The sequence below is a fragment of the Narcine bancroftii genome, chromosome 8, assembly GCF_036971445.1.
Source record: "Narcine bancroftii isolate sNarBan1 chromosome 8, sNarBan1.hap1, whole genome shotgun sequence".
Classification (NCBI taxonomy): Eukaryota; Metazoa; Chordata; class Chondrichthyes; order Torpediniformes; family Narcinidae; genus Narcine; species Narcine bancroftii.
Genome location: NC_091476.1, coordinates 20,870,746 through 20,897,794, shown reverse-complemented (window position 1 = coordinate 20,897,794; position 27,049 = coordinate 20,870,746). Strand labels below are relative to the sequence as shown.

The window sequence follows — 27,049 nt, the reverse complement described above, 5'->3', positions numbered from 1 at the left end:
AGTGTAGTGTGTGCAGTATTAGCCCCACCCTTAATACCAGGGGTTTATCTGCCACGGCCCAGCGCGCTGGGATGATAATAGCTCGGTCCTTGGGTTGTCGGTATTACGTTGGAGTGATCTTTTCTTGATGGATGGCCTGATGAGGTTAACAAGCCCCATCTGCCTGGGTATGAAATGTTTTCCTTCTCTTTGTCTGGCTGCCAACCAAGGCAAACAAGCCCAGCCTACCCATTTACTTATACTGCCGGTTATTGACTCGGTGCAGGACCAATGGGACTAGGCAAAATAATATTTTGGCACAGAGTGGAAGGGCAGAGGGTCCTGTGTTCTGTGCTGAAATGTTCCATGGTTCTGATTTAATTTACCTCGGTAGAATGAACTGAAGGTGGGAAGCATGTATCTGTTACTGTAGATTCCGGCCATTTTTGCTATTCCAAGAAACAGAATATTTTGGCTAGGGCACTGTTCCTTATCAATGTTGATTGCCCAGACCCATCCCCAGAGGAAGGAAATAAAAGTGCCTCTGATTTGAGACAATATTAGGATGATTTTGCCCTATGGTATCTGTTTAATCATCCTTATTGCATCAAATCAAACCATAAATTTCTCAATTGCACACAATTTTTAACAAGATGCAGTTTCTTTTAAAGAAAGGCTTTTTAAATAATGACAATTAAAATCCTAAACTCTGAAGTCTGTCTTCGATTTATTCAATTGATTCATCTCCAAAGCTTTGTTAATATCTTGCAGGATGATATCTATATAATGAGCGATTGACACCTCTGGGGGATGTTGAATGGTATAAATTGTGGGAAATTAACTGGCAGTTAGTGGGACTATGGAATCAGTTTTGTCTCCTATCCCAAGTAAATGCAAAATGCTCGTGAGTTGAAGTTTAAAATACGACACCTGCGCGGAATGTGCGTGTGTGCACTATACAAAAATTTTTTGACTCAATTTATGATTTTCTGCATGTTATTTGCATGTGCAATTATATGAGTAAAGTATGGAATATAGACTGGACTAAGTCCATGGGTACAGTATGGACACCAGTATGGTTGGGTTTAAAACCCAGAAGGATGCTCAGTATATGAGCATGTTGGTAGTACCTGGGAACAGGGTCAGAGTCCAAAGGGTTAAATTTTATTTAAAAAGCACCTTTTCATTTCTCAGAAGTGTACGATTTAGCTCATTGTATGTGTGGTTGATGCTGTTTGAAGCTTGACAAGCAATTGTATAGTAGCTGAATGTGGTGAACGTCTCTATTCTGTTGGTAGTTGTTAACTTGTTCTCTTGCTTTATTTTTATCTTATCTAGTTTTATGGCTCCCTGCCTTCATTTGAGTTATTTTCATTTTGAATCCATATGCTAATAACACTGAGTTAATAATAGTTTATCAACAAGACTAGTGTACATTCTGCTGCCATGGCATGAAGTTGGACAGCAAGAGCATTTTGTGCATTTGATGTGATAACATTAAAAATGCTGGCATTGCTTGAATGGTGTAACCTTGAGAGTAATTGGAGCTGCATCTATTCAGATAAATACAAAGTGTACTATAATGCTTCTGAGAACAGTCTTCAAGATGATGGGAAGCTTTGGGATGCCATAAAGTGAGTCATTTGTCACTGAATAGCCAGCTTCTGATCAGAGTGCATGGCCACAACATTTATGACTGATCTGGTTTGATGCATGATTAATAGCGGCCCTCATAATGTTGGTGGATGGTGGAGAAACTTAATGATGGTAGAGGTGATATTTTAAAGGTAGTTGGTTGAGTCATCCTGTTAAGTCAAGCTAGGCACATGGATAACATGTTATGTACCACCTTTTGAGTCTAAACCTTTGTGGTTCACTCTTAATTTGTGCCACTTCAATTATTTTGTTCACTGAAGATTTGCAAATGGACCTGAATATTTTCACTTCTTGTGGAAGAAAAATCATTGTTGAAGCAGTTAGGTCGTGTCTTTTGTGCAAGGTATGTCTCCCATTGTCAGGCTATTTTATTTTCCCTTTCATGTCCATTTACCAGTTTTATTGGGCGAAATGTGTCTGACTTGGGTCAAAACTTGCCTTGATGTGAAGAGCATCTTTGATCAAGTTTACAAGGTGTGTAACTTGGTAGTCCTGATGAAATAACAAATGTTATCTAGTTTGCATTAAGAGGAATTGCCTCTTCAGGGTACTGACAGTAGGCCCTTTCAAGGTGCCATGTAAAATGGGGTTAACAGGGCAATTTGCTTGGTTGACGACCCAGGTGGTCAGGGGACCAAGTAAAACTTACCCGGGTGCCCTGTTCCGGCAAATTGAAAGGAGAAATAGCAGACCTGGTGACATCAGTGCTTGCATGCATCACAGGGAAACCCCTGGTTGAAGTGCCGCTGTCACGAACGGTGAGGGGTGCCGCGATATGCCACTGCGGCGACGGCTCAATGTGGGAGCCATGGCTGTCTTCCTTACCCATAATTCCTCATGCTGCTGGAACTGCACTGGCATGACTTGGTGGCTGATATTGCAATGGGTTGTTATGGGTGAAATGGGATCTACAAACACTCTGTTGTCATGACAATTTCTCTATCGAGTTTACTGGAACTGTTCGGTTAGATAGAATGGCTGCTTCTGGTAGAGCTTGGTACCCTGGAATCCTTATTTCATGAAAAGTACTATACAAGTCCTGGTTTGATTTTGTAGATCCATTGTTAATCATTGCAGTAAAGAGTTTTTACTCAGGTCAGATACAGCAATGAGCTCTCTGAACCCTTCTCCATTAACAATGGCGTGAAGCAAGGCTGTGTTCTGGCACCAACCCTCTTTTCAATCTTCTTCAGCATGATGCTGAACCAAGCCATGAAAGACCCCAACAATGAAGACGCTGTTTACATCCGGTACCGCACGGATGGCAGTCTCTTCAATCTGAGGCGCCTGCAAGCTCACACCAAGACACAAGAGAAACTTGTCCGTGAACTACTCTTTGCAGACGATGCCGCTTTAGTTGCCCATTCAGAGCCAGCTCTTCAGCGCTTGACGTCCTGCTTTGCGGAAACTGCCAAAATGTTTGGCCTGGAAGTCAGCCTGAAGAAAACTGAGGTCCTCCATCAGCCAGCTCCCCACCATAATTACCAGCCCCCCCACATCTCCATCGGGCACACAAAACTCAAAACGGTCAACCAGTTTACCTATCTCGGCTGCACCATTTCATCAGATGCAAGGATCGACAATGAGATAGACAACAGACTCACCAAGGCAAATAGCGCCTTTGGAAGACTACACAAAAGAGTCTGGAAAAACAACCAACTGAAAAACCTCACAAAGATAAGCGTATACAGAGCCGTTGTCATACCCACACTCCTGTTCGGCTCCGAATCATGGGTCCTCTACCGGCACCACCTACGGCTCCTAGAACGCTTCCACCAGCGTTGTCTCCGCTCCATCCTCAACATCCATTGGAGCGCTTACATCCCTAACGTCGAAGTACTCGAGGTGGCAGAGGTCGACAGCATCGAGTCCACGCTGCTGAAGATCCAGCTGCGCTGGATGGGTCACGTCTCCAAAATGGAGGACCATCGCCTTCCCAAGATCGTGTTATATGGCGAGCTCTCCACTGGCCACCGTGACAGAGGTGCACCAAAGAAAAGGTACAAGGACTGCCTAAAGAAATCTCTTGGTGCCTGCCACATTGACCACCGCCAGTGGGCTGATAACGCCTCAAACCGTGCATCTTGGCGCCTCACAGTTTGGCGGGCAGCAACCTCCTTTGAAGAAGACCGCAGAGCCTACCTCACTGACAAAAGGCAAAGGAGGAAAAACCCAACACCCAACCCCAACCAACCAATTTTCCCCTGCAACCGCTGCAATCGTGTCTGCCTGTCCCGCATCGGACTTGTCAGCCACAAACGAGCCTGCAGCTGACGTGGACTTTATACCCCCTCCATAAATCTTCGTCCGCGAAGCCAAGCCAAAGAAAGAAAGAGTTTTTATAATTCTCTGACATTTCATGTACATTCAACTCTTTTCTCCTCTTTAACCCACTTTCTTCTCCCCCCCCCCCCCTAACATGTGCAAAATTTAAGCAATCCCCTTCTTTCTCCTTTTTTATGCTAGTCTTGCCAGAGCTAATAAAGCATGTGATTTCATTTCAGGGCTGGCAGAATTGGCACATCGTGAATACCAAGCAGGTGATTTTGAGGCTGCTGAGAGGCACTGTATGCAGCTTTGGAGACAAGAACCTGACAATACTGGTGTGTTGCTGCTGCTCTCTTCAATCCATTTCCAGTGTCGTAGACTGGACAGGTAATATGCAGAATGCATATCCATTTCATTAGCCCTTCAGGACCTTCCTCAATTGAGAATGTTGCACAAAATATTAGAACAAATGAGTGATACAGTTAAAGTAAGGTTAGCGCATTTGTACTTTTAGATAAACTTGATATGGTTAATCTATACAGCAGCTATATTTGATGGGAGGGACTGAGTGTAATTACAAATAAGACTTTGTTTTACCAGAATTTTTTCATTTTTAGGTCTGCTCATTTCAGTACTCTGGCTATTAAACAAAACCCTATGTTGGCTGAAGCCTACTCCAACTTGGGGAATGTCTATAAAGAGCGTGGCCAACTTCAGGAGGCTATTGAGCATTATCGACACGCCCTCAGGCTAAAACCTGACTTCATCGATGGATACATCAATCTGGCAGCAGCATTGGTTGCAGCAGGTGACATGGAGGGAGCTGTACAAGCCTATGTATCTGCTTTGCAGTACAATCCTGTAAGCACATGCTTTTGGTCATGCTGTAACAATCATTTCATTTATAATGCAATATAGAAAGCTGCCATAAAAAGTAAGCAATTAGCTCATGGTATACTCTGCATATGTACCATGACCTAACCCAACCCTAACCCTGTTCAACCTAATCTGTTCAAAAAGATGGCTGCTACTTTCAACTATTTCCTGATGTCTGTTGATTCTTGCATTTCTGTAACTCATCTGATTATATTCAATGTTTCTGCCTCCACAGCTATCTGGCTTATAAAATTGAAGAGGTTCAAGGCCCCCTCAGAAAAGAAATGCTTTCTGAAGCTTTCACACCCTAGTTCTGCATGCCCCTATTAGGGATAATGCTCTCTTAGCATTCACCCTATGAATCTTGTGCTCCAATACCATCTTTCATTCTTCCAAACTTATTTATTTGTACTTGGTCCATGTTTTGACATCAGCAATCAACATTGTGAATCTCCTGAGTACTGTCTCCAAACTAAGCCCATGGGTCCTTCAGTATGGATATTCAAAATGAAAATCATTCACTACTTAAGGTGCAGCTTCACTTCCACCCTTTGAAATTGCAATGAAGACAACATTGCAGCAACCTCATTGAGGTGTGTATTATGGGATAATTAGATGAGAATGAAAGTAAAGACCACAAGACATAGCAGCAGAAATAAGCAGTACAGCCCACTGAAGTTTGCCCTGCCATTAAATCATGAGCTGATTGCTTTTCCTACTCGGCCCCATTGTCTGGCCTTCCCTCCATAACCTATGATGCCCTGGTTAATCAAGAGCCTCTTAATCTCTCTTAAATACACCCAATCACTTGGCCTCTACAACATCCTCGGGCAGCATATTCCACAGATTCACCACTACCTGGTCAAAGGAATTCCTCTGTATCTGTTCTAAGTGGATGCCCTTCAATCCTGAAATTGTGTCCTCTTGTGCTAGACTCTCCCACTGTGGGGAAACAACCTTTCTACATCTACTCTGTCCATGTCTGTCAACATTTAAAATGTTTCAATGAGATTCTCCTCATTCTCCTAACTTCTGGGTTCAGGCCAAGAGGTGTCAAACACTATTCATATGATGATCCTTTCATTCTCTGAACCCTCTCCAATGTTAGCACATCATTTCTTAAATGAGGAGCCAAAACTGCTCACAGTTTTTCATTCCATAATCTAAATCATGGAATGAATAAAAAGAAACAGTCCCAACACCAAACACCATTAGCAACTAATAACCAACCAGAATGTGATACCCATATTCTAACTCTGCTTCCTGCAAATCAGCCAATACTAGTATGTTTTCTGTTATACCATGGGCTCTTGTTTTGTTAAGTAGCTCCATGTGCAGAACCACGTCAAAGGCCTTTCAAAACATTCACTGTCTAGCCTGCTTGTCACTTCTTCAAAGAATTCTAATAGGTTTGTCAAGCAAGATTTTCCCTTAAGACTGCCTCTCTCCCTTCTTGAATAGTGGGGTGACATTTGTGATTTTTGCAGTCCTCTGGGACCATTGATTCCTGAAGGATCATTACCAATGCCTCCACAATCACTTCAGCTACTTCTTGCAGAACCTGAGGTTGCAATCCATCTTGGTCTGGGAGGCCTATCTACCCATAGACCATTCAGCCTTCTGAGCACCTTCTCCCTTGAAGTAGTAACTGCGCTCTCTTCCCTTCTCTGATATCCTTGGACAGATGGCACACTGCTGATGTATTCCACAGTGAAGACTGATGCAAAATACTCATTTAGTTCCTCTGCCATCTCCTTGTCCCCAATTAATTATTTCTCCAGCGTCATTTTGTAGTGGTCCTGTTTCTATTCTCACCTCTCTCACTCTTTATATACTTGAAGAAGCTTTTTGTATCCTCTGGTAGTATTGTAATACCCACCAGGGATTGAAGGTGATTACATCCTACAAGGTGAGGCTGAACACCATAAATGGCTATGATGCTTCACTACCCAATGAGCTGAACACCTTTTATGTTCACTTTGAAAAGAATTCAACAGTAACAACACTGTCTCTGAGGCCAACGTCAGAGCATACTTCGTGAGGGTAACTCTTACAAGGCATCAGGCCTTATGGTGTACCTGGCAGGGCTAAAATTCTGTGCCGACATTGTGCAGTTGGAGGTTCCCTCCTGCTTTAGAATGGATCATTTATCTTGGTGCCCAAGAAGAGCAGTGTGAGCTGCCTCAAGTGTATCGGCCAGTGGTACTCACATCTACTGTGGTGAAATCATCTGCTGCCACAATCTCTCCATAGCAGATGCAATCTCACTGGCTCTCCACTCAGCCCTGGATAACATCAACACGTACATCAGGCTACTTATGGACAACAGCTCAGTTTTCAACACCCATCATATCCTCCGTCCTGGTCAACAAGTTCCAAACCCTGGGCCCCTGCAACTGGATCCTTGACTTCCTCATCAGAAGACCACAGTCACTACAAATCAGAAACAACATTTATCCTTGCTGACAATCAACACCTCAAGGATGCTTGCTTAGCCCACTGCCCTACTCACTCTATGTCCACTGTGTGGTTAGGCCATCTACAAATTTGCTGATAAAACCACACTCGTCTACAGAATCACAGGTGGCAATGAGGAAGCGTACAGGAGTGAGAGAGATCAACTCGTTGAGTTGTGTCAAAACGACCTTGCACTCAACGTTGGCAAAACTAGAACTGATTGTGGACTTCAGATGGGTGCCCACATCTCTGAAGATCTATTCTGGGCCCTCCATGTTTTTTAAAAAAATTCTTTATTTATCGCACTATGAAGCATATCAATACATTTACAGATATTCTTTAAATATTCACAGTGACATTTTCTCTTTTTTTTCCTCCCATCCCTCCTTTCCCCCTTCCCACCCCCCTCCAAAAACAGTAAATATTGAACATATAAAATACAATAAAACAATATCTTTATACAAAAGGAATACAAACAATAAAGACGTATCATCTACTTATTCACATTAAATCTGATCGTGTTTATCTTCTTATCATTTTAGGTAGTGGTGATCTGAGGCCTGTTCTTTCTGTTATGTTCCATATATGGCTCCCAGGTTTTTTCAAACATTGTGATTTTTTTTTTCCAATGGGATACACTTAAACTTGGTTATATATTCCGTTAATGTTTATAGTCATATAGTCCACCGTGGCCATCTTGTATCTTTATTTTCATTTCTTTTCTGCCTCTTCACCACCTCCATCCCTTTTTTACATTACTGTTTTTTAAGTTTTCGTTTTTAATCTCAATATATGACAACACACTTAAGACATGAAATACCCCAACATTCCCCACAAGCAATAACCCTCTAATCCCAAATGAACCTCCCCTCCTTGGATTGCCCCTTGTCCCTTGATGGCAACCACAACTCCCCTTTCCATTCGGTTTGCGAACTTGCTAGTAAGCGTCAACCGATTTCGCAGTGACCATTATTCTCCCACCCCCAGCCCCCCTCAGAGAACACTTCCTATACTTGTAACAAAGCTCTTTTTTTTCCTTCTTCCCCTTCTCCTTCTCTTATCCATCTTTAAAAAAATATGTTAAAAAAAAATATTTATGTTATCTTTACTTTATATTTTTACATATTTTTGTATATTTTCTTGCCGGTCATCCTTCTTGTCAGTCCTCCTCCTCTCTTCTCCTGTCCTGCAAATGTTCAGCAAATTCTTGGGCTTTCTTTGGGTCTGAGAACAGTATATTCCGTTCCCCAGGAATAAATACTTTGAGTACTGCTGATATCTTAATATAAAGTTATACCCTTTCTTCTATAAGATTGTTTTTGCCGTTTTGAATTCCTTCCTCTTCCCTAAAAGTTTAAAGCTTATGTTCTGGTAAAAAAAAAATAATTTTTTTGTCCCTTATATTCCAACTGCTTATTGTCTTCTCTAACCTTCTTTCTTGCCTGCTCCAGTATGTTTTCTCTTGTCGTACATCTTAGAAATTTTACCAATATAGATCTCGGTTTTTGATGTGGTGACGGTTTCGGTACTAGCTCTCTATGCGCCCTTTCGATTTCTATTTCTTCATGTGAACCTGTCGTTCCCAGCACCTTCAGGATCCATCCTTTTATAAATTCCTTCATATCTGACCCTCCTTTGCCTTCTTTCAGGCCCACTATTTTTGTTGTTTCGCCTACTGTAGTTTTCAAATACGTCAATTTTTTTGTGACAATAAATCTTGTGTCTCTAATTTTTTTTCGCTCTCTTCCAACTTCCCTCTTAAATCATTTATCTCCATTTCTACAGCAGCTTCTCATTCCTCCACGTTTTCTATTCTTTTCCCTATTTCAGTCATGACCAACTCTAAGCTTTGCATTCTGTCTTCAGCTCTTTTCATTTTTCTTTTGATTGAACTAAATTCTAATGATATCCATTCTTTTAATGACCTTTTAGCCCGCCTTCTTTCTTCTCCAGTGATTTTCCTTCTTCCCTTTTCTCTGTTATTCTTACTTTTTCTCTTTTAGGTGCCATCTTCTGTCTCTTTGTATCTTTCTCTTCCTGTATTTTATGTTTATTGAGCTCTGTTTTTTGTACACTTTTTTTCTTTTCTCTGAAGAGGGCTGGTTCCACTCGACCAGCCACTACTCCCATCACGTGACTCTCCCTGGGCCCTCCATGTTGATGCAATCACGAAGAGGGATTGATTGTCAGTGGCTATACTTTGTGAAGAGTTTGAAGAGATTTGGTATGTCACCAAAGAACATTCTGACTGGTTGCATCACTGTCTGGAATGGAAGTACCATTACAGGAAAAGAATAGAGTTGTGAATTTGGCCAGAATCTTTATGGGCATCAGTCTTCACTCCATTAAGGACCTCTACTGTCTTAAGAAAGCAGCATTTATCCTCCAGGACCCTGCCCACCCAGGCCATCTCCTCTTCACACTGCTGCCATCAGGAAGGAGGTATAGGAGCCTGAAGGACAAAAATAGCCTCTCCACCTCTGCTATCATGTTTCTGAAAGGATAATGAACCACAGACACTACCTCATTTTCTCTTCTTTTGCACCTATATTACTGCAAAAGACCAAATTTTGACAATAAATTCTGATGCTACATCTTTCCTTTAGTTTCCTTCTGCAAGCTTTAAAAAACCCCAATCCTTTTTCTTCCCACTTTTATCTTCCTTCTATGCCATCTCTTTTGCATTTGTGTTAAGGGTTTGTTAGCCACAGTTGTGAAATTTTTCCTTTCAAAAATTTCCTCTTTATTTGGTATATATTTTTCCTTCACCATCCTCATTTCTTGCTGAATCTCCATCTATTACTGTTACACCATTTTCCATCTTGTGCCCTCTTCCAATCTACTTTGGCCACTTGCCCTCCCATGCCACTAATTCCCTTTATTACGATGAAATACTGATGCATTTAACTTTAGTTTTTCCTTGTTATGTATTCACTGACTCCTAATGGTTCATTTACTCTAAGCTTTCAGATTGCCTCTGGTGCATTATATAACACTCAGTCTGGTACAGCTGATTCCCTAGTGGGTCCGCCAACAAGCTGCCCAGAAAGCCATCTTGTAGGCATTCTACGTATTCTCTCTGGAGATCCAGTCCCAACCTGCTTTTCACAATCTGCTTGCACATTAAAATCCCCCGTGACTACTATAACAAAGCCCTTCTGACACATCTTTTCTATTTGCTGGTGTCATTTATTGTCCACTTATGCCTTTTACCCATGCCATTTCTTAACTCCACTGACAATGATTCTATATCTTCTGATCCTATGTCACCTCTTTCTAATGAATTAATATTATTGCTTACCAGTGGAGCCATGCCACCGCCTCTGCTTGTCCTTTTGAGACACTGTATACTTGGACATTTAGGTTTCGATGACATCCATCCTTTTGCCATGACTGATGGCCTCAGCTGTTGGCTCTATTACAAGGTCATCCACCTTATTTTTTGTGCACTATCTAAATAAAACCTTAGGCCTGTATTTGTTACTTTTTTTTGGTCCCAGTTGCATTGTAACTCATCTCTTTGGCTGCAATTTTGCCCCATCTGCCTGCCTTCCACACACACTTCGTCTGCCTCTTCACTTTGGTTCCTACCCACCTGCGAATCTAGTTTAAACTTCTTCCCCAACTGCATTTGCAAACCTCCCTGGCGGGAAATTGGGTTCCCACCATGATCCCACCATTCAAAAAAAAATTAATGGGGTGTAAATGGGATGGCACAGACTTGTGAACTGAAATGGTATGTTTCCGTGCTTTGTCTAAATTTAAAACAAAAACCTCCAACTCTGTACATTTTGGAGGGTGGGAGGAAATCCACACAGAAGTGCTGAAAATGTATCAGTACCGATATGAACCCAGGTCGCTGGTGCTGTTATAGTTAACCACGCTAACCACAGATATATCTGTGGTGGATATGTGAGGAAGGGGAAATGGAACTGAGTAACAGAGTTGGGTGGGGTTGGAAAGAATGGTGTGTATGAAAGAACCTTTGTGGATGAGAAGCAAGAAAGGGACCAAGGTGGAGCTGGTGACTTAAACTAGAGAGGGTAATGTTAAAGGTGCTGGGTTGTATGACGTACTTTCTTCAGATTTGTGTTTGGTCTTGCCTTGGCAGTAGAGGAGACAAAGGACAGACAAGTATGAGAAAGGAAGGGGAATTAATATGGCTTGCCTATGGGATCTTCAGCTAAGGTGCAAGCGAGCAGTATGGACTCTGTAAAGTGGTTGGCTAGACTGAGGTTAGTCATAGTAAAGTAGAGGAGGTCAAAATTGAATGTAAACCTAATATTTTTTAATGGGATCATGGTGAAGTAATGTGAGAAATTTATTAAAAGCTGGGGATCTGACTTAAAAAAATGCAGTTCCTGTTCTAATGTAATAAGCTTATTTATTTATTTATCTATCTATCTATCTATATATATATATATCTTCGTCCGCGAAGCCAAGCCAAAGAAGAAGATATTATTTATATAACTATATATATATATATATATATATATATAGATATATATATAAAGCCATTTTGTCATTATAATAAAGTTCATGCTGTAATTCAATCCCATTCGTAGGCCAAATAGCTAAATTATTTGTCCTTTTAGTAAAATAGGATTTTTTTGCCCAGATTCCAAATACTTGATCCTTGAAGAAGCTAAATTGACATGTGTTGGATGTCCTACAGTTTTATATCTTGTAATTGGGTCCAACCAAAGTAGGTCAATTCAATGAGATATTTTGAATTTAAAAGCATTGCTTTTATTCTCGAACTCAAAGTGAGTGTTCTGGGTGAAAGAATGCAAGCATATTTTGGTGGCAACCTGGTTGAATGGCAGAGGAAAAATTGGAAAATGGAATAAAAGAACATGATTTGGGTGAGTTTCATAAGTTAGGGTGGCTTTGGTTGTGATTTCCATGAAATATGAACAAGCCTATTGTTTTCTCTTGCAGGATTTGTATTGTGTTCGTAGTGACCTAGGGAATCTTCTCAAAGCCCTTGGTCGCTTAGAAGAAGCCAAGGTAAGTGTTATTGTTGCTAAATGGACCATATTGTGAAGAGAAACCTCCACGATTCATGATAGCAATCCATTATTTTGACTGGTTAGATATATTGACTGGATAGTAACCAAGAAAAATGATCAGATGTAAACTTAGCACAGATGACCAGAACATTCTGACTGAACAAGTATAGGAAGGAAATAAGACTCCCCTGGCTAACGGAAGATGATTGCTGAAAAAAGATTGGCTGGAATAGTCTGACTTAGATTGGTGCATCTTATTTTTTTTTAGTCCTGTCTCTGTTACAGGCATAGATGTTATCTATTTTATATCCAGCCCTGGTGCAGACCATCAATGTGAATGGGAAGAAAGGCTGCATTAGCATTTCCTGAAGTTACAAACCAAGGCCCCAAATTTTTAGTTCATAGTTTTTCCTTCACTGCTGGTTTGGTCTTCAAAAGTGAACCGATGTACCAGATTTGCTCAGTTAATAAGGTGGCTTCTAGCAGTTGAATTTTTTTCTGATACGATTTAGTTGTGGGTTCAAAGTGGTGTTCATCACCCATGTTTCAAAGTCTCATTGATGTATGTGTATACAGATATGTGTAAATTTTATCCATATGTATGTGTGTATACATGCATTGTTCCAACCTTTTTCTGGAGCGTTATAAGCCACCTTATGAAAAGCCACTGAGGGGCAAAGAATGCGAGGACAAAAGGACCTTGTCGAGAGTCCCTCGACCTATCATTCTGAGTCCCGCGCGCTTGCAAAGTGGAGTGTCTGCGCAGCGTAGCTGTCCATTTGACTTTGTGTATGTGTGCTTATGGGGGGGATGAGGGAGGGTGGTACACAGAGGATGAAAGATCACTGGGGTAAAGAGAATCTCAGCCCACAGGCCGTTGAATGGAGAGCTAACATTCAGTGCATTCCACTGCAGCTTCAATCTGTATAAAGTGAGACTGCGCTTGCTCCTGGATGCTGACTTCTTTATTTCAGCGGTAGAAGGTGATAGTTAGCAGTTTTGTTCGATAAAGTATAATATGAGATTTAATTTCAAGGTCTGATCGGTACATTTAAAAGACAAAACCAGCAGATTAATAGAATAGCTCAGTTCTAAATTAGGATGAACATTTTAAATTTATGATGGCCCTTTCTTCCTTGAATTTGAGGTTGTCTGGCACATAAAGGGATCTATACTTAACCAACATGGACTTTTAAGTCTGGGTGTGTTTACAATTTGGATAGGCAAAATTTATTTGCAGTCTTTAAAGGGAAAAGATGAAACTGTACTTTTTTTAATTTACTCGATTTTTGTTGGGTGACCAGAAGTTATCAAGGGGAATGTTGACTCCTATCATGTTTCATGAAGTTGGTACTATGATAATGTCATTATCAGATGCAGTTGTACATTGCAACACTTCACTTGCATGAACTGAATCTGAACTCTTAGACAACATTTAAGTATAAATGTGAAATTGCATCTGTTTCTTTTCTTTCAGAAGATTGCATTTTAGAACAAATCCAGGAATATGTTATTGGATTCTTTACTAACTATTTTGTCTTTCTTATTTGTCTTTTTCGTTTTCATGATTGATATTATACATAGAAGGTTTCAGGCGGGTGAAAGCTCTCCCCTGTAGGTGCCTCGCTGACCGGAGCTCGAGGCCTGGATCTAGGGGTGACACCGTCTGCTCTTCCCACCATCGACTACCTTGAAAATGAGATGAAATAATGGTAACGGGTTTGTAGCACTGCCACAACCAATTTGCCTCCATGCCTGAGTTCTTCTGTCTCGTGGCTTCCAAAAAGTGTCTAAATAATTAAGTATTTTATATTTACTTTTTTTAAAATGGGAAAAAATGTAATTTGGAAGAAAGAATTTTCAACTTGATACATATTTTTAAAGTAGCCACTGTCATAGAGAAAAGTAGTTTAAAAAGTAAAATTGGCAATAGCTCTACAAAGTACCAGTAATGCTTCTAACTACTGATTTTGTTAATTTCTTTCCTCTTTGTTTGGTTTGCAGCATTCTGCTCTACTGATCATGCGCTGTGAGCCTGCAGTAACGCATAGGCTGTGCGGCGATGCGCCTGCGTGCGCCAGCGTTATTCAGTGGATGGCTGGCTGAGTGTTTGCCTTAGATAGTTTTTAATGAAATGTCCAGGTTGTTCTTGGCCCCAGTTAATCCTGATGAGAATCGATAGAATCATGTCTGTAGCATGCCAAAATGAAGTGGTGTACCTTTTGTTTTAATTTTGTACATCTTCTGTGAGCTAGCTCAAGTTTTGTGTTAATGTATTGAAATGGTAACGTTTAGTATAATATTTGGATTTTATGTTGATTTATTTGTTTTGGGTTCAATAAAATTGGAGTTTTGTAGTCCACTTACTGCCTGGGCAAGTTAGTACCTGTATCTCTAGTGATCCTTTGTTGCTATGCCGGAGGTAAGAGGTGCTGCGGACTACCTATGGTAAAATCTCAGTTAGCTATTTACCTCTGCAGTTTTGCGCCTGCGCATGCGGTGCGCTGTGCTGCATTTTCTTTTTTTAATTTTTTTTTTTCAAATATGCGCCTGCGAACTGCTGATGTCGCCGCTGCAACTTGTTGCAGAGCCGTGCTTGGCGCATTGGCAAGAGCGCTTTGCATTACAGGGACCTTTATCCTCATCCTGCACTGTCATTTGAGGTTGTGCACTTTGTTCTACAATAGATTATTACAGATGCTGGTGAAGCCTTTGTGTTCCCTGCCTCACTTGGTTATTATTGTGTTTGATCTAAACCTTTCAAAATCCTTGGTAAAACAAATCATATTTTCAGTAAAGTTTGTTAAAAGTTCTCAAATTTGTAAAGATGATATCTCTACAAAAATGCTACGTAAATTCATTGGGTGCAAAAGTGCTGAAATTCAGCAGTTTAATAAGTTTAGAACTGACTTATGCAAGGAACTGTACCAAAAAGTTATCTTAAATATCTGATTGTGGAAGTTGAAGTGATTAGAGCCATGTGTCACTCAACACTACATAACTGAAAAATGGCTGGCTGTATGTGGGTTGAGGTTTTTTTGCGCATGCTCTCATGGGGCCAGTGAGCGAATTCAGCGCTAGCCTTTGCTGCAGGTTCACTTTTGTCTGGTTTAAAAACGAATACTAATAAATTTCTTTTCCCTCTTTTCAATCTTTGTTACAAATTTCCCATCCCATCTTTCTGGTTCCCCTCCCACCCTTGCCCTTGTTTCAATTAAACTAACTAAGGCTTGTTACCTGAAAGCGATTGAAACTCAGCCCAACTTCGCTGTTGCCTGGAGTAATCTCGGGTGTGTGTTTAATGCCCAAGGAGAAATCTGGCTAGCTATACACCACTTTGAAAAGGTAAGTGATTACATTTTGTCATAACACAATAATATATTCCCAGAGAGAAGAAACAAGTGTGTTTTGGACACCCTTTGAGCTGGTTGCATGTGATGATTCTTTTTTAAATTTGAAAAATAGGGACAGATGGGTAGTTCCGTTTGGTCATCTAGCTTGTACTTTGTGGAGACTTGCACCATTGCAGTTCTGCGCTGTTGCGATTCTTGTCATTCAATGTTATTCATAGGATTTATGATTGTGCAAGTAAGTGACATTGGAATTTTTACATTTCTCTCTTTGGTGAACGAAGTTCAAGCTGGGCCACTTGCTCATAAATTCAATGCAAGTGCCATCTTGTTTCTGGAAAGCTCGTGCAAGAGAAATTTGTCTGATTTCTTCCCAATCCAATATCTGTCCTGAGCCCAAATATTTGGACAACAGGAGGATATGATTTGGTATTTAGTGTTTTACGGTAGAATTCCATTTTACGAATATAATTTGATGTACTATTCTTGTACTTTACTTAAAACAATAGATTTAAGTTCTTTTAACTTCAGTTTCACAAAATATTTTTCCCAACATTGAGTATCCAGAAGCGCACATCTGTCAAAATTTTTATTCATTGGGTTTGTTAATTAAATTCCAGGCTGTTACCTTGGATCCAAACTTCTTGGACGCTTACATCAACTTGGGCAATGTCTTAAAGGAGGCACGTATTTTTGATAGGTGAGCAAAAAAAAAACCTACATTTTAAATATTTTTTTATCCTGAAGGTAATGGCAAGCAGTGATATTTGTTATTTCTTTTGGTATGCTGTCCAACTGTTGATTAATGGTACTTTGAAAGTAACTTGACATTTAGCTTTCCCTCTTCCTATCCAGTGATTTATTGTTCATTCTTGCTGCCACCCAAATCCCCATCAGTTTCACTGCTGAACAAAAACAAGTTTTAAATGTGTGCTGGAAGCCTCCATGCCAAAATATGTTTTCACAAAAGATTTATTTGAAATTGAGTGTCAGTGTCATTTGGGAGGGGTTTAGCTACTTAAGCCAATGTTCTAACATATAGAGATACTTTGGATAACACGGTTTTGATATATCACGATTTACAATTTTAATAAAATACTAACCAAAATTGTTAAATTTTATTAATATTGCATTTCCAACAGTGGCGCAATTATGTCCGCAACAATGCTCACTGTTTGGCTACAGTCATTCAACTTCATTATTGCTTGTTTAGTATTGCTCTTGACTCTGAGCAGGAAGGTTGTTTCTGCTCTAATATTTGAATTGTGTTGTATAAAAGTGCACCCTTACAAACAATATGAGCAGAAAAAAGGAAATGTGGTGAAAGTGATACACTTTATCACATTGGAAAAGAAACTGGAAATTATTAAGCAACATGAAGGTGGCACATCATTTGCTGAAATAGCATGAGACAAAGGCAAGAATAAAGATAAAATTAAAGAACCTGGAATGGCAACAGCATCTTGAATGACTAAAGTGATTGTTAGATATAGAAGTTCTCTAATGGAAAATATGAATGCCTTTTAATGATCTGGATTGAAGATTGTAACCAGAAAATAATTCTATTAAGTCATATGACAATTTAAGCTAAAGCAACAAGCCTCTATTGGACATTTTTAAAAAAAATGGAAATGAAGGGGAAACTTTTTCAGCAAGCTGTGGTTGATTTTACAACTTCAAAAACTGCACTGGGTTCCATCATGTTTGAATTACCAGCAAATCTGCAAGTGCTGATGTTGATGCATCTGCAAGCTTTCTGTCTAAGCTAAAAGAAGAGATTGACAAAGATGAGCAAATTTTTAATGTTGACAAAACTGGATTATTTTGGAAAAAGACACCAATTTTATATATCCCTTTTAAATATTTTATGCATGCTTGCATAAGAGTTCAAGGTAAAGAATAAATAATTATAGGGTTGAGTACCTGATAATAATGTTCTAAACAGTGCGGTTTTCCAAAACACTGAACTTGTTTGGAACGTATTAACTGTTACACGAGGTATCCCTGTAACTGCCCTTTTAGAAATGTAAATTTGCATCCAGTGCCATACATTGCATCACGAAACCTGTGAAATATAATTCCTCGTTCTCTTGGGAATACTAATTATTTTTCTTTTTTTTGTTTCATTAATATTTGAGACTGATTCTCTTTTCAGTCCATTTGGTGGCTTTGGTCTACTACTTGTGTCTTAAAGATGTGTGTCTGAGTTACCAGAAATGGCCAGTAGTTCTTTGAGGAAATGCAAATATTTATTTGAAGTTACCACCAAGGTAGGGTTTTGAGCATACAAGGTGATTCTTCATCTACATTTTGAACCCCACGATGCACTTGGGCTCCTTGTCCAATGATGAAGTGCAAATCTGTGACATTTCCTTAGCTGATGTAGGGAGGGATGAATGGAGAGCAAAGTCTTGGAGGAGCACAGTTAATATTGGGTATTTCCACCCCCCCCCCCCCACCCCAAAACACCATTTTAGATATTCCTGAATTTTTAATTCTTCAATCACTTTTGATGTACAAACTGGATGCATAGTGAGCCATTCTGCCCTTTTGTCCATTCCTGTTTAAGAAGCATAACCAATCAGATTCTTATTTGAACTGGCATTTATCTGTGATAACTTTCATCCTTGTAAAGAATCCATCCACCTCTGCCTTGAAACGTTCAAAGATAATGCTTCCAAATGCAGCCGTGGCATTTTAAAACTTTCCTCAGGACAGCATCCCGTATTTGTAATCAGTATAATAAATTTATAAAAACTGTTTCTAAAACTTGCATCTTTTAAATAAGATGATCAATACTGTGTATAGTACACAAGATTTGGTCTCAATAATGTCTATATAACTCTTCTGCATTCTGCTCCCTCAACTATAAATGATTGTATGTTTTTAAAATTTATTTTTATTGAGTTTAATATATAAACTTAAATACAAAATTTGAAAAAAAAGACAACCAGTCATCTCATGAATATACAGGTATATAAAAAGCAACCTGATAGAACTACATTAGTCAATTCCTCGATCCACTTAAGAAATAAGTAATTAATTAATCTATAATAACCATGTTAAACCCATGTTTACCAAGTTAAACTAAATTTAAAAAAAATTATAAAAATGAAAAGAAAAAAAACAAAAAAAGCCAAAAAACTAAATCTTACCTACCTCCTTCCTCTAATCAAGATTACCTTATATTTTTTAAAAATAAATTGTGGATCTGTTGGCGACCTCCAGACTTTGGACAGAGAATCTCCGGAATATTCAAAAGTCTTAAATTCTTCCAATCGTGATCGTGTTCTATGAATGGGTCCCGTATCTTTATAAATTGAAACGTTCTATCTTTAATGTATCTAATTTTCTCCAAGCTTAAATAGGACATTACATCATGTGTATGGGTAGGTGGAGAGTCTTCTTTCCACTTAAGTAAAATTGCTTGCCTATCAGCGTGGTAAAAACTAAAACTTTCTCTTGAGATTCAGACAAAAGTATATCTGGCTCGTGTGATAAAACCAAACAAAGCAATAGACATAGTTTTATATTATTCATAAAAATTGTTGATAAAGTTTGGAAAATGTTTTTCCAAAATCTTACTAAATTTGGACATTCCTAAAACAATGAATCAGTGAAGTTTCAAAAATTTTATGCTTCTCACATAGTGGATCAGTATCTGCATAAAAACAAGATAATTGAAGTTTGGACATTTTTTTTCCTATGTACAACCTTAAATTGTAATAAGCAATGCCTTGCACAAAATGAAGAATTGTTAATCAAGCTAAGAGTAGAATACCAATCTTCATCTGAAAAAGTTCTATTCAAATCTCGTTGACAGTCATTCTTAATCCTAGCCTTAGAGGCTTATCGTAAATCCAATTAATCATTATAAATGTATGATCTACCATGGAGGGGGGGGAAGCAAGTTTAAAAAAAAATACATCAAGAATATTAGTATTTAACGTTTGAGGAAAATCAGAAAGCTTGGACTGAACAAAATGTCTAATGTAAAAAGTCTGTTTGAAAGATTAAATTTGGCTGATAATTGTTCAAAAGAGACAAAAATATCTCTAATAAAAAGATAATTTTAACTTTGGATAACTAACCCATACCATTCCTTAAAACCTACATATAGCAGAGATAGCTGAAAAAGATGATTATCTACAATGGGACTAACCAGAAAAAAAACAATTAAACTCAAAGAATTTTCTAAATTGATCCTATTTCTCATTAACATATTGCATGTCAATTTAGAGAAGGAAAATGATAGAAAAGATCTTAAAATTGCCAACATAGACTTTTTTTCGGGAAAATTTCAATTATTTTTCTACGCTACAGGAATGATTAACTGACTTATCCAAATGCCAGAATAAAAATAAATACGAATGTTAATTGCCCAATAATAAAATCTAAAATCTGGAAGTGATAATCCTCCATTCCTTGTAGTCTTTGAAGATGGGGTTTATTTATACATTTTTTTCACCCTGCCATATACAAGTAGAAATAACCAAATCTAATGAGCTAAAAAAGGATTGAGGAATAAAAATTGGCGATTTTCAAAAAGATACAGAAATTTAGGTAAAATGTTCATTTTAATTGAATTAATCATTGAAATAGATAATGGTGACCATCTCAATAAAGATATATTTTGTGACAAAAGTATAACTAGATGTGGAATTGAACAGAGGACAAAAGCTAATGGTTCTAGAACTATATCAAAAAGCAAAGGTAATGATGAGCAACCTTCCCTTGTTCCCCTATTAATATTAAACATTTTTGATTGTAAATTATAGCAAATTGAAGCAATAGGGCTTGAATACAATAATTCATTTAATAAAGTCTGGACCAAAATTAAATTTTCTGAAGATAGCATACTTCCATTCCACCTGATCAAACACTTTGTCAGCATCTCATGAAAGAACACATTCTATTACTGGGGTGGAGGGTAAATATAGAATATTCAATAGTGCATGTCTTTCATTGTAAGAATAATGATTTTTAATAAAACCAGTTTGGTCAGAATCTATAATTATTGATAGAATATTTTCTAATTTAAGTGCCAAAACCTTAGAACCTTCATTATGTTAAGTAATAAGTCTACAAAATGTCCATTCTGTTGACGCTCCCTTTTTTTAAGAATAAGAGAAATACAAGCCTCGTTAAATGATAAAGGAAGCTTCTCATCTTTAAATGAGTCTGCCAACACAACATTTAAGTGGGGGACAAGCCATTTGAAGAAAGATTTTTGTGAGTCATGTATCAGGGCTCTTCCATATTTCATCATTTAGATAATTTAACCAAAATGCAGTGTTTCACATTTTGCTGTACTGTACAGCATTTCTATACAATAAATTTCAGATGTCAATGACGGGAGCTTTAAGAGTAATGGATCCTGGGGTTCAAGTCTACATTTCCCTGAAAGTGGATTGGGTGGTAAAGAAAGCCTGTGACATACTTGTCTTTGTCAGTATAAAAGTTAGAAAGTTATGTGGCAGCTGCAGAAAACTATGCTGTATTTGAAATATTGTGGGCAGTTCTGATTACTACATGACAAAGTATTTGGAATTTTTGGAAAGGGTACAGAAAAATTAACCAGGATGTTGCCTGGATTAGAGAGTATTGCATGTAAGGAGGGGTTGGACAAACCTGGTATTGTTTTCTCAGGAATGTTGGAGGTTGAGAGGTAACCTTATAGAATTATTTAAATTTATGAGAGACATGACAAATACAGGCTGTAACTCTTCAATATGGCGACATTGAGACTTGGCCATTGCCGGACCACAGAAAAACCCAGAAAGCAGAAATTGACCCCTAAGTAAACCCCCCAGTCTTGCCAGCTCATTCCACATGTGTATTGCTGTGTTATCAAAATTTAAAATGGGAAATAATACAACAATTAATGCTTCCAAACAAGATTTTTATTGTTTCATTTAGTTTTAGATGTTCAGACACACGATATGGTAACAGGCCATCCATGTGAATATTCACAGTCTAGCTTTAGTTCTCTATAGAAAAACTTGATAAGCATCTTCCCAGAAATGCTTACACCTTTAATGTGCATTGTCTAATTCTGTACTCCTCGCACCTTTCAAAGTTTTCTGAAATTTTAAACTTTTGGCTTTCATTTTCTGCAAAACAAAAATCTGCTCCTTTTGTTTAAGTTATACACAGTTGATGGTCCGATCCCATAGTCCTCACACAAAGTCTTTACAGAAGTTACTTTATCTAATTTTTTCAGTAACTCCAACTTTTAAAGCATAGATAATATACGATTGTGCTTATTAGCTCTAGCACCATCTTCTGCACTGCTTCGACTCCTTGGATGACATCCTGAAGGGCTAAAATATAACTGAATAGAAGAAATTAACAGAATTGTATTACCAAAACACTTGGCTGCACTGTAAACAGATTTTGTGGCTGATCCAAAAACTAATGGCAGCAGATTCAAAACGTGCCAGACCACTGGATTAGAGAAGTACAACCTGTACTAGAAAATGTAAGTTTGAGGAACTGTCCTGATGATGTTTCAAACACCAAGTTCTGTTCACTGGCTTCAGCCCAGAGGCTGGTGGAGAAGCTGTCATTGATCGGACTCAACTCCTTTCTCTGTAACTGAATTCTGGACTTCCTAACTGAAAGACCACAGTCTTTCCGGATTAGTAGCAAAACATTGAGCGCCATTGCACTGAGCACTGGTGGATTTCAGGGCTGTGTGCTCAGTCACACTCCTGACCCATGACTGCAAAGCCAGATCCAGTTTCAACAGGAATCATGTTTGCTAATGTCATGACAGTAACAATGATGAATCAAAATACAGAGCAGAGTAGAAAAATCTCATTAAATGGCACGCGAATAACAATCTGAGTCTCACCGTGGACAGGACAAAGGCAATGATTGTGGGCTTCAGGCGGACCAGAGACAAAAACCCCCCACTTTACATGAATTGTTTAGTGGAGGGCACCAACTTCCTTGGAGTCAACTTAAGAAGTGACCTATCATGGATTCAAAACTTCTCACTTGTCAGGAAGGCACAACAGTGATTTGCATTTCTTGAGAAGACTGAGGAGGGCAAGGCTACTGACCACCATTTTGTCTACTTTCTGCAGGAGCTCAATTGAGTGTCATGGCTGGCTGCCTCACAGTATGGTATGGTTGCTGGACTGGAGGTCATTCCACAGAACTGAGGTTTCCTTTCCACCCCTGCCACTGCCCCCCCCCCACCCCCCAATCATCATTGAGGTGATTTGCCGAGATTGTTGTTAAAAGAGCTAGCAAAATCTGTAAAGACCCCCCTAACAGTCTGCGCTCTGCATCTTCCAGCTACTCCTGCTGAGAAACAGATATAAAAATCTTGGAGCCACATCCACCAGGTTGAGATACAGCATCTTCCCATGGGCAGCAAGACTATTGAACTGCTAAACAACTCCCTGTGACTTTACTGTTTATTAATACTATTTATTTTTAATTTATGACATGTATAGTTTTTTTCCTGGCCATGGACCGGTGAACACTGTTTCATTGGGTTGTAATATTAAAATTGGATGATAAACTTGAAATGAACTTTAAGGTAAGAGGAGGAAGTTTAAAGGAGATTTGCAATGCAAATTTTGATTTTACATAGGGAACAGTAGGTGCCTGCATTGCACTGCCAGATGAGAGCATCTTGTGTCAGGCAAGGAATGGACAACTGTACAGACAATTGGGATTAGTTAGATTGACATATTCATTGATGCTGGACAAAGGGCCTATTCCTGTACTGTTCTGTGTACTTCATGTGCTAGATCTTTGCTCACTCGTTCACTCAAAGGGATATACCTTTATGGCTTAGTTCTCTTCTCAGCTTGCTTTCCTGGTTATCACAGTGTTATCAGCATTTTTGTAATGATGTCTCTCCACCTTCATTCGGAAGTACAAGTATATATAAATTTTGAGAAATACATGTCCTAGCAATATTCCCTGTTGCATATGTTGCCATGTAAAAGTAACATTTTCTGAATGTTGGGGACATTCAGAAGTTGACAATATTTGGACTGTCAACTGAGCTGAATGCTCAGTTTGTGAATTTACAATGGTTTTGTGGAAATAAGCAATTATGCCACCTGCATGTGACCATATAAGATTTTGCAAGGTGCTGCCTCTATGGACCATGTAAATAATGAGAATCTGATTGATAATTGCCACCAAGTTGATGAATGAAAAGGTGAATGATTTCTTTGCGAAGTTGGTGATTATGGGTAGCTAGTTGTTTTCAAATTTTGATTCTGTATATCCTTCATCCAGTTTCTGTTTGGTGTCACTGGAACATTTAAATTGAAGATTTGCTTCTAACACTCCAGTTTCTGTTTATCGTGTTCTTTTCTATTACTAGGGCTGTGGCTGCATACTTGCGTGCTCTTAGTCTGAGTCCAAATCATGCAGTTGTCCATGGAAACTTGGCTTGTGTCTATTATGAACAAGGACTGATTGATCTTGCTATTGATACATACCGAAGAGCCATTGAGCTGCAGCCTCACTTTCCAGATGCCTACTGCAATCTAGCAAATGCATTGAAGGAGAAGGGAAATGTAAGCATTTAAGAGAAGAGTTGCATTGCAAATATTTTACATAAACATTTGTCAGCAAATTTTGATCATAAATTGAGTTTCCCTATTTGGATGCAAATGCCATGTGTAATGAAATCAGCAAGTTGGATACATTTTCTGGAAGTGAGCAAAAATGGGTTAAGATACATGGGAAAGCTACATTTAAGGAGTGATTTTGGGATCATGAAACGTTATCTTGGATCTACACTCAGTTTTGCTCCATATGCATGTTTAAGTATACTCTCCCTTTCAATAAGATCATAGATAATCTGATCATTGATTTCAACTTCAGTTTTCCACCCAGCTTAAATATATCATTAATTTTTCAAAAGTTATTCTGATAAGCCTTGATGGTACTTGATAATCCTTCACTCTCTAGGCTTGTAAAATTTTAAGACGCGGCTCAATGAGAGCAAAGACCTCTGTTGGTAATCTTAAATAACCTAGCCCCTTGGTATTATGACTCACCTTCTCCAACCACTTAATCAAAAGGGGAGGCATCTTTGCAAACTTTGTATTTGATAGAAAATTTGTCTTTGTTTTATTTTGATCTATTTGCACAATCTGCAACAAGCTAGTCATCCAAGAATCAACTACGTTGACCTTTATTGTATTTTTTTTGGTGGGGGGGGGGAAACACAACTTTTCTTGAGGTGACCAAAACTAAGCAATACCATAGATGTATATGGTCTGGCCATAACCCTGATATAGGTGGTATTCTTCAACTTTATATGCTTGCACAAGAAGGATCCCCATTTCTTTGTAAACACATATATTTTTCTTTAATCTTCAATCAAAAGTGGATAATTTCACATTTCCTTTATTCTCTATCTGTTATCCTTTGTGGACTCTGTCCTTGCAGCTCACTTTTTTATTTATTATCATTTGCAACATGAAGTACATGAAAATTATTAGGTTATAGCTGAGGCATCTTGTATAATGCCTTTTGGAAATCCAAAGACTTTTTTACTCGCTCCCTTGTATATTTTGATAATTGCATAAAAGGAAACCAAGTTAAATGTATTGTTTTCATAAAAATCTTATTAACTGCAAAACCACTTTGGTCTTTTATGCCTTCATTTAAATTGTAGCACTTTCCCCAAAACCTTTCCTTGCTGATCTGTTCTTCTGTGGCAGGTTGCTGAGGCAGAAGAATGCTACAACACTGCCTTGCGACTGTGTCCTACCCATGCGGACTCTCTGAACAATTTAGCAAACATCAAAAGGGAACAGGGAAATATTGAGGAGGCTGTACGGCTTTATCGAAAAGCTCTTGAGGTAAGATAGAAAATATGCATTCAGTAGGAAGTATTTGTTATCTTTGTACAGGTGCCTAACCTTTTATCTGGGATCATCGGGACTGGACACCTGCCTTTGTTCGGAATCTTCTGCATTTTTGAATCATTTTAAAATGGTAGTCCCTTTAAATACATGCATTGTTTTAAAATCACACAAAACTGGACACAGGATGGATTAAGAGCCCATGGTACTGGAGAAAATGTATTAAAATGGATTGAAATCTCTCACAGAAAACAGAGTTGGAACAAATGGGGCCTTTTCAGGCTGAAAGGAGATAACTGGTGAAATTCAGCAGGGATCATTTTTTAGCCAGCTTTTGTTAACCATTTACACTAAATGACTGGAGAAAGGAACAATATACATGCATTTCTGATGATACAAAAATAGGTAGAAAAGACCTCGTGAAAGGGATATTGAGATGCTGCAACAGGTTATACATAGTGAATACTAAATAGACTGGCGGTTTTGAGTTTTAATGTGGGGAAAGTGCACATTCATGTACTTCAGAAAGAAATCAAAAGTTCAGATTACCTAAATGGAAAAAGACTACAAATGAATGAAGTTCAGAGAGGTCACAAAAAGCTGAAATGCAGTTCTAATATGTAGTTAAGAAGTTAAACAGCATTGCAAAATAGTTGGAGTTTAAAAGAAAATGTTGTTACAATCGCATCAACATTTACAAGGCCTTGCCTAAAATACTACATTCAATTTGTTGGCCCTACTTAAGTTACTTTTTTCAACTTGCTAATTATTTTGAATTTGATTGTTTTATATATGCACCATTATAATTTTTATTACTGCTTAAATGAAAACTGAGTCTTCAGGATACCTTGGGTGTTGCAGGTATTTCCCGAGTTTGCAGCTGCCCATTCAAACCTTGCCAGTGTACTGCAGCAGCAAGGAAAACTACAGGAAGCATTGATGCACTATAAAGAGGCTATCAGGTAACTGGCCATTTGTTTGTATATGATGTCCTGCATGACATAGCATATCTATGTTTACACAATTTGTATTGTCTGAATTAATAAATTAAGAATATGTGGTATTATACTAGATTTGTCAACATTTGATGTGAGAAACAGGATTATAGGGCAACGTGCAGACATGTTGAGAACTTCTGATTTTGTGGAGTTAATTTATTGCATGTCTGAGGAGAATATTCTAAACTACATCATTCTATTCAAATAGGAGATGGACATTGTTAATGCACAAGAAATATGGGAGAAGGTGGGAAAGGGTGGTTAATGAGCAATATCCTGTTGAATGGTGAGCCAGGCTGAATGGCTGTTTTCAGCTCCTATTTCTCTTTCCATGAATTCTGTAGCAAGGTTGGTGGAAGAAGTTTTTGGAATGATTATTTAAGGCTTAAAATTTGGTCGAATTACAGTTCAAAATGCATAATTGCAAATTAAAACTTTGATAGAAGTATTGTTATCATGCTTCCAGTAATTGAGAAATTCCCGTTGTTGTCATGCAATATGACACAAAATATTTGGGTGGCACTGTTAGCGTTGGGGTTAGTTCAACGTCTTTATAGTGCCAGTGATCAGGACTGGTTAGAAATCCACGCTGTTTGTAAGGAGAT

General features: G+C 38.5%; 1 protein-coding gene across 3 annotated transcripts in view; it reads left to right on the top strand.

Annotated features, from left to right (window-relative positions):
- The window catches only part of ogt.1 (O-linked N-acetylglucosamine (GlcNAc) transferase, tandem duplicate 1), a 61,383-nt gene that overhangs the window by 6,623 nt on the left and 27,711 nt on the right, over positions 1 to 27,049 (top strand). For 2 of the 3 annotated variants that reach the window (XM_069893083.1, XM_069893084.1), the window contains exons 2-9: positions 4,140 to 4,290; positions 4,521 to 4,764; positions 12,178 to 12,246; positions 15,477 to 15,593; positions 16,219 to 16,298; positions 23,952 to 24,147; positions 25,303 to 25,443; positions 26,308 to 26,408. In XM_069893083.1, the coding sequence (XP_069749184.1) occupies positions 4,140 to 4,290; positions 4,521 to 4,764; positions 12,178 to 12,246; positions 15,477 to 15,593; positions 16,219 to 16,298; positions 23,952 to 24,147; positions 25,303 to 25,443; positions 26,308 to 26,408 (1,099 nt within the window). Of the gene's footprint in view, positions 1 to 4,139; positions 4,291 to 4,520; positions 4,765 to 12,177; positions 12,247 to 12,291; positions 13,961 to 15,476; positions 15,594 to 16,218; positions 16,299 to 23,951; positions 24,148 to 25,302; positions 25,444 to 26,307; positions 26,409 to 27,049 lie in introns of those variants that run through there. The other variant, XM_069893085.1, reaches the window with a different exon arrangement.